Source organism: Carya illinoinensis, chromosome 14 (assembly GCF_018687715.1).
Source record: "Carya illinoinensis cultivar Pawnee chromosome 14, C.illinoinensisPawnee_v1, whole genome shotgun sequence".
In the NCBI taxonomy this organism is placed as follows: Eukaryota; Viridiplantae; Streptophyta; class Magnoliopsida; order Fagales; family Juglandaceae; genus Carya; species Carya illinoinensis.
Window position 1 is genome coordinate 13,409,212 of NC_056765.1, and position 8,656 is coordinate 13,417,867.

Below are 8,656 nucleotides of genomic sequence, written 5' to 3' on the forward strand. Positions count from 1 at the left end.
ATAATATTTATGTACTTCCAATAAATTCCAACGCAAAGAATAAAAGATGGAATATTTTTGTGGACAAATTAGGAAAACTGAGGTGGAATTGACGTGAAAACCAGAGGGTGTCGCGGTAATTTTGATAAAATGAACTTGGGGAGAGAGAGAGAGAGAGAGAGAGAGACTTATCCATTAAGCAACTGTCCGAACTCAGAACCTCTTATAAAACCAGATCGGAAGCCCCATTTCCTAGACCTAAAGCCAACCCCACCTTCAAAGCGTCAGAGAGACAGAGAAGGTCAAAAACTCTCTGCGTAAGGGTCCAGTACCTTTCCATGGCGGCCAATAGGAGTTTCTACGCTCGTCCAAGCTACCGTTTCCTCCCCAGTTACCGAGAGCACCACAATCCTCTCATAGCTCACGACTCGGTATTCGAAATAGACGACTCCGACATCTACGACTCGCCCGAGTTTCTCATGCCCTCCCCAGCAGCCTCGCGCATCTCGAAGAAGCCATCCTCCAAGCCTTCGCGAGCCAGTTCCGCCGACCTCACCGTCGTCGCCAGCACGATCCCGTCCTCGCTTCCGGTGAACATTCCGGACTGGTCGAAGATCCTGAGGGGCGAATACACAGAGAATCACCGCGAGGAGGGCGTTGACTATGACGACGCCGACGGCGAAGAAGTCGAGGAGTTCGAGAAAGAGGTGAGGGTGCCGCCGCATGAGTTTTTGGCGAGGACGAGGATCGCATCCTTCTCGGTGCACGAAGGGATGGGGAGGACTCTGAAAGGGAGGGATCTCAGTCGGGTCCGAAACGCGATTTGGGAAAAAACGGGCTTCCAAGATTAGAAGCCGCGAAAGCAGAATATCTGTGAGAAATTGCGGAATTTTTCTTTTTTGAATTGTGTTTTGTGCTTTTGGAGGGGTTTGTTTCCGACGTCGTTTGATGAATCTAATGCGACGAAGAGGAACAGTTTTGGACGAAGATAAACTTAGGGCAGAGATTGTATTGGGAAAATGGGTATGGTTTTCCTTAAAAAGTTTTGCATAAATTAATGTTGTACTTTCCGCGTGCTGAGTGAGGTAGTTGGTCTTGTTTTTCAAGCTTGTAGAAGATACAGAAATTGAAGTTGTTGAGGAGACGGATGTGTTCCTGGAATGGAATTTTGTGAATAGGAATTTACAGACAACCTTTTTGACAATTTTGTTTAATTCTCTGTTTCACAGTTTATTTTATAATAACATCCTTTTATAACGGACATTTATTTTGAAAAAATAGAATTTATTATTAAAAATTAATTTTTTTATATGTATATTATATTTATTTATTTAATTTAAAATAATTATATAGTACTTGTACGATTGTAATTATTATTTTTCTTTAGTTTGAATAGTAATTTGCGATGATGAAAAGAATGAAACTTGACGAAATATTCACAAAATAGTGCATAAATTGGCACAGTATGTTATGTCCGTCGGTCAACATGCAACGTATGACCAAACCACTTAACCTCTGATTGGACCAATTCAATTCAAAGCTCAACGAAGAAAAGATTCTCATTCGTGAACTGTCTGACATATTTTTATTGTTGTATGAAAAATTTAATAGAAATAAATACATTTTTCTAATCTTTGAATTATTGGGTTTTCTATGTTGTATCATAAAATCATAACGATTGATTTACAAAGGATATCTCAAGCCTTAATTTCTTCTATTCAACAATCTTATACTATATATTTGTTGAGAGAAATAAATAAAAAAATAAAAAAAATAAAAATAAATATATAATGTAAGGCTGTTGAATAGAATTTTTTTTAAAAACTTTTTTGTCATAAAAAGGTAATTATAAAAATTGAATATATTGTATTCTTACATTGTACTATGTCAAAATTATGTTTCGTGACCATTTATCCATCTCAAATATTAAAATTAAACGATTTACTTAAAATATAAGGTCTTAATAGTTAAAAAGATATAATGGGTCATTTTTTTTATAGAGTTTTGTTATAGTCATTTTTATATATTTTTTGTATATTCTATTAATGTAATTAGTTAAAATAATTATTTTATATTTAAAAAAATAATAAGAGTCAATTATATCAATAAAATATATAAAAAATAACTACAAAATTTTCTTTTGTTATTTATAACCTTGGGCCTGAAGTGTAAAATCCCAGGTGTAAAATGCATCATTACCAGATAAAATGTAATTCATAAAGCAACTTTAATTATGGAATGGGGAACTTGATAAGGATAAGGCTTTACAGGCAGATGGTGTGGGAAGCAAATAAGAAATGCCTATCTGTTAAGCTAATCCAATTATAGGATTGCATGAGGATAATGCTGCCTCCTCTTAATTTACTGTTAAAAACGCATCTAAATTGAGGAGCCTCGGATCTTGTGCAACAACATCGAAAGCATCTACATTAAACAAAGATAATATTAAATATAATTTTAAATAAATAAATTTTATATCAATCATTTATAAAAAAAAAATAGAATTTTTTTATTTTTTATTTAAAAAAGTCAGTATAAGATTTGTGAAATATTTTAACTATAAAAATTTATTATTAAAATAAATTTATAAATTAATATATTAAATCTATTTTATAATCTATTCATATTAAATCACGTCAATTTATAAATTTATTTTTATTACTCTAATACTTTTCTTTAAATAAACTTTAACTCGACAATGTTAAACCCTACGCGTCAAGACACCCAAGAGAGAGAGTGAGAGAGCACTTGCATTGGCATTCAAGGAGATATAAGTCAACACATCTCTAATGACTTTTGGCTTCTTTTTAAATGGCTTATAGATTAAAAAAAAAAAAAATCAACTGGAAGAATTTCAAAAACAATTTTATCTTCTTTATATTATGTGGAATTATAATTCCAAAGAAAATGATAGTTAGCATCCCATTTCACAACCGGATCAAATTGTCTAATTTTTTTAATTTTATTTTTCTGAGATAAAAAAATAAATTTTCTAATTGACTTTTATTCTAAAAAAAATCTGAAAAATAGAAAAAGAGTGGGTTCATTATTAAAAATTTTATTTTTATACAAAAATCTAGTATTTATTCAATTTTTTTTAAAAAAATATATACTTTATGAAACCATTAATGCTGGATCATGTTGTTTAGTCGCTTTAACCACTAAATATAAAGTTACTATGCCGTCTGGGCGGTAACGTTAAATATATTGCTTGTCAATTTTTTTTTTAAATTTAATAATTAAAGAAGTGATTTTAAATATATTGATATATTTTTTTATTTTTTTTAAATATTTAAATATATTAAAAAATATGAAAAAAATTTTAAAAAAAAATGTATGGGCGGCATGCCCAACGTTAACAGTAATAATAAAAAATTTTGCTATTTATAACCTTGGGCCTGAAGTGTAAAATCTCAGATGTAAAATGCATCATTACCGGATAAAAAGTAATTCATAAAGTAACTTTAATTATGGAATGGGGAACTTGATAAGGATAAGGCTTTGCTGGCAGATGGTGTGCGAAGCATATAAGAAATGCCTATCTGTTAAGCTAATCCAATTATAGGATTGCTTGAGGATAATGCTGCCTCCTTCTCTTAATTTACTGTTAAAAACGCATCTAAATTGAGTAGCCTCGGATCTTGTGCAACAACATCGAAAGCATCTAAATTAAACAAAAAGAGTAATATTAAATATAATTTTAAATAGATAAATTTTATATCAATCATTTGTAAAAAGATAGATTTTTATATATATTTTTTTTAAAAAATCTGTGTAAGATTTGTCTACGATCAAAATATTTTAATTATAAAATTGATTTATTAAAATAAATTTATAAATTAATATATTAAATCTATTTTACAATCTAATTATATTACATCACATTAATTTATAAATTTATTTTTATTACTATAACACTTCCCTTTACATAAATTTCAACTTGACAATGTTAAACCCTACACGTCAAGACACCCAAGAGAAGAGAGAGAGAGTGAGAGCACTTGCATTGGTATTTAAGTAGATGCAAGTCAACGCATCTCTAATGACTTTTGGCTTCTTTTTAAATGGCTTCTAGATTTTTTTTTTTTTTAAAAAAAAAAATCAATTATAAGAATTTCAAAAACAATTTTATCTTCTTTATATTATGTGTGGAATTATAATTCCAAAGAAAATGATAGTTAGCATCCCATTTGACAACTGGATCAAATTGTCTAATTTTTTTAATTTTATTTTTTCAAGATAAAAAAATAAATTTTTTTATTGACTTCTATTCTAAAGAAATCTGAAAAATAAAAAAAGAGAGGTTTATTATTAAAAATTTAATTTTTTTTTATATAGATCTAATATTTATTTATTTTTTTAAAAAAATATACTTCATGATTATAAATATCATTTTATTCTATGAATGCGGTCAAATTTAGATGTCAAATAGTATGAAGAAGGTCCATAATTTATATTAGAAAATTTATGAGTTCAAATATTTGATGCCGGGTAAATACCAACGGCTAATTAAATAAATTACCGAACAATAAAATTTATAAATTGGAAAGTAGGAAACCATTAATGCTGGATCATGTTGGTTAGCCGCATATTAAGTTACCATGCCGTCTGGTTGGTACGTTAAATATATAGCTTGTCAAATTTTTTTTTTTTTAAATTTAATAATTAAAGAAGTGATTTAAAATATATTAATATATTTTTTTATTTTTTAAAATATTTAAATATATATAAAAAAATATGAAAAAAAAATTAAAAAAAAAAATACATGGGCGGCATACCCAACAGTAACAGTTGGGTAGCATAGTAGCCCTATCCTTAACCATTAAACAAGTCTGTTTAATTCATTTATTATTAAAAATTATAAAAATAAGAGTCCCCTAACTAGAAAAATGCATAAGCATGGATTTGGGCTTTGTTTGGTTACGCAGTTTAGATAAGATAAGATATTTTATTGAAAGTTGAATAAAATATTATTATAATCTAATTTTTTAATATGAGTTTTGTTTTGAAATTTGAAAAAATTAAATGATTTATTATATTTTATATAAAAATTTAAAAAAATTATAATAATTATATAAGATTAGATATGAAAGATGTTTTACATCAATAGTTAGTTAAAATGGACAATATGGAAATAGGGAAATTATACTTTTAGGAAAAATTATTGTACAAAGAACCATCATATTCTTAAGCTCAAGCTCGTATGAAAAATACATCATTCACATTATTGATGTAACGCAACTTGATTTGTAATATTTAAATTTTTTTCAATTTAATTACCAATTAAATCCTGCCACATTAATAACATGTAGTGTATTTATTTTAAACCAGTTTATGAATAGAATTTTTATTGTACGAAGACCAGTTTGTGAAGGCTAGGAAATCCTAGCTTAACATGTCCGAGGGAAAATGGTGTTTGTGGAGTTGGACATGGGGTTTGAAAAAGTTACATAGAAATCTCTGAAGTTAGGTCTATTTGCCAAAATGATTTCCGATTGAGTTCGGACCGGAATAAAAGCAAGCACGTGTAATGGCGCCACAACTATCATGACTTAATAATGGCTTCATATCTAAGTACTTACCAAGATTAATCTCATTGTTGAAGGTAGGGTGTAACCGACCGATTGAGTTTGATTTTGGATAAAATTTGAGATCGAATCAATATGTACCGATTTTATATTTTTAAAAATTGATTACGCATCAGTTACCTTTCTAAACCGGTACCCCCGATTTTATCGATTCTATTCATATTTGGTTCGGTTTTTCGATTTTAATGGTATTAGTATATATATTAGTATTAGTTATAGTGATTAGAATAACTATATATTAGTATTTTTTATAGTGATTTTATTTTATTATAACTATATCATTGACAGCAATAAGATTAAGAGAATTACTATATAATTATTTCATATATAATTATTTAGTATAATGATTTATATAGTAATTTATATATAACTTAAAATATATTACTAATAGTAATACAGTATTAGACTATTAGTATTAGGTCATAAATTGTAAATTGTAATTAATATACATATATGCTAATGTATATTAGTATTACTAATTTACTAATGTACTTTTCAAAAAGAATATATTGAGAATTTATTAGGTTATAAAATGTTATTAGTATATATATTTTATGATTAAAGCATATGATCAAATAAATTTTCATATTTAAGATTAAAATTTTATGTTCTAAATTATAATAACATTATCTTATATATAATTATAATTTATATTATTATATATATTATATATAATATTAAAAATAATTAATTTAAAATATATAATATAACAAATCGGTCCAGTCTTAAAAAACATAGAATCGGAACTGAAATGGTACCAATCGGTTTTGAAACTAAGAGAACGGGTCCGAATTGGTTCAATCCAGACCGAATCGATTTTCTAGTTAATTTTTATACCCTGAGTTGGATGTTGGGCAATTCATGGTAGATTTCGGCCATCTCCTTTTAATTCTCTATAGAGAGAATTCACACGTGACCAACCCTACCAACCAAACATCCTGGGCGACTACTCTTTCGAGTTTTGTTATACATAACACCACATATATATATATATATATATATATATATATATTTTGTTTTAAAATTTAAGTTTATTCTTCTTAAATTAATTAAATTCTTTTACTCATTATCTATATATCAAACATTTGGTCAAAGAAAAAAAAATTTAGTGTATAAATTTATGTTTAGAATTTTTCCCTTCTAAATTCCAAAGAATAAAATTAAAAGGTTCTAGAAGAAATTATCTCACATATGCCAAATGCTATAAAAAATCGTTTAATAAAAATTCCAAACTGAGTCCAGAACTATTAAATTCAACTTTAACCCTCATTGTTATTTTGGAGATCACATCTTCAAAGAAAACAACATCCCTGCTTCTATGAATTTTCTTATTAACCGGATTCCACGATTGGTAACCAAATTCTTCATGTGCATACAACAGGAAGATGCATTGCTTGGATTTGCTATCAAGTTTGGATCTCCCACCTTAATTAGGAATATAAACAAAAGCCCTAAAGCTAAATACCCTCAAGTGCTTAAGAGAAATATCTTTTTCTATCCAAACGCTTTACAGAATGCCACCTGCCAAAGGAATTGAAAGAGAAATGTTGAACAAGCCAACTGTTTTTCTCATTGCCTTACCCCAAAAGGAATTAGGCAATTTTGTATGAGAGAGCATACGCACAATTCTTTTACAAATTATTATGTTCATTCTTTCTACTACACTATTATGTTGTGGTATTTTAGAAATTATTTTCTCAAGCCTGATGACATGACTTCTGTAATACTCTTCAAATAGTCCTCTGTACTCACTACCATTACATGCCTAAACACATTTTAAATGTCTTCCAATTTCCCTTTCAACTTTCAAATGTAGACCTTGAATACATTTAGCACTTGGTCTTTAGTTTTCAGTAGAAAAACTCACACTTTTCTAGAATGATCGCCAAAAAAAGTAACATAATAAAGTGCACCACAAAAAATTTTGGCATTTATAGTGTAAACATCCGTGTGAAATAAGTCAAGAATATGACCCTTTCTAGATTAAGAATATTCATGAAAAGAAACTCCTTGTTTCTTTCCCATAAGATAATCAGTATAATGCATTGGTTGTGTACTTTTGATATTGGATAAGAGCTACTTTTTTTCAAGAATCTGAAATCCCTTCTCACTAATGTGACCAAGCCTCTTATATCATACTTCACTGGAGATTTCATTCTAAGCTGTAAGAAAATCTCCATTATCTTGTAATAAAGTGTTGATCTTCCTTCCCTTGGCCAGAATGAGAGAACCATTAATAAGTTTCCACTTTCTACCTCCAGTTTTCCTATTGAAACCAAATTAGAATGCATATCAAGAACGTACTTGACATATTTGAAAAACAATTTGCACCCAATGTTGGTTTCCAATTGCCATGATCTCTCCTATGCCCACAATTTGACACTATTTCATTTTTCATCCTAATCGAGCTAAAATTACCACTAGAATAGAAAGAGAAGTAATCTCTGTGCGGGGTAATATGAAAAGTAATTGTTGTATCAATTATACAAGTAGAATCTTGACATGCGACATTAGCATGAGCATCATCACAAACAATGAACACATCACCATCATATGTGATCGGTGTAATTTCTTTTTCATATTTCTATTCTTCACCTTTTTCTTTTAGTTGTTCCTTTTTAGAGTTTCTACACTTTTTCTTCATATGCTCAAGCTTACCAAAGTGAAAACATTATATCCCTTCTTTTAAAGAAGAAATATCATGTTGTTTCCTTCTTGCCTTTTCATTGAACAAATTGTCTTTTACCAAACTAATAGTCATCGAGTCATTGGGAGTTGAATTGCTAAGGGACGCAATCAAAGTTTTCCAACTGTGTGGCAAGGAACTCAATAAAAGTAAAGTTTGAACCTCATCATCTAAGACAAATTTCATAGTAGACAACTCGTTCAACAATTTTTGAAAATTATTCAAATGCTCTACAACACTTTTTCCATCTCTGTACTTTAATTTCACAAGCCTTCTTGTCACAAGCCTTCTTGTCAAACCCCGCCACTCTAATGCTAAATCCTAGAACAAAAAGTTTTTCTTTCTTGGTGGAACGGGTTAGGAGTACCTTGCTTTTGAGAAAAATATCATTGATTTTCCTGTT

At 28.9% G+C, this 8,656-nt stretch overlaps 1 protein-coding gene across 1 annotated transcript; it reads left to right on the forward strand.

Annotated features, from left to right (window-relative positions):
• The first annotated feature begins 203 nt into the window (after nucleotides 1-203).
• LOC122293215 lies at nucleotides 204-1,183 on the forward strand. Its single transcript, XM_043101727.1, has one exon. The coding sequence runs from the start codon at nucleotides 318-320 to the stop codon at nucleotides 828-830; it is 513 nt and encodes a 170-aa protein (XP_042957661.1). The 5' UTR covers nucleotides 204-317; the 3' UTR covers nucleotides 831-1,183.
• The last annotated feature ends 7,473 nt before the right edge of the window (nucleotides 1,184-8,656 follow it).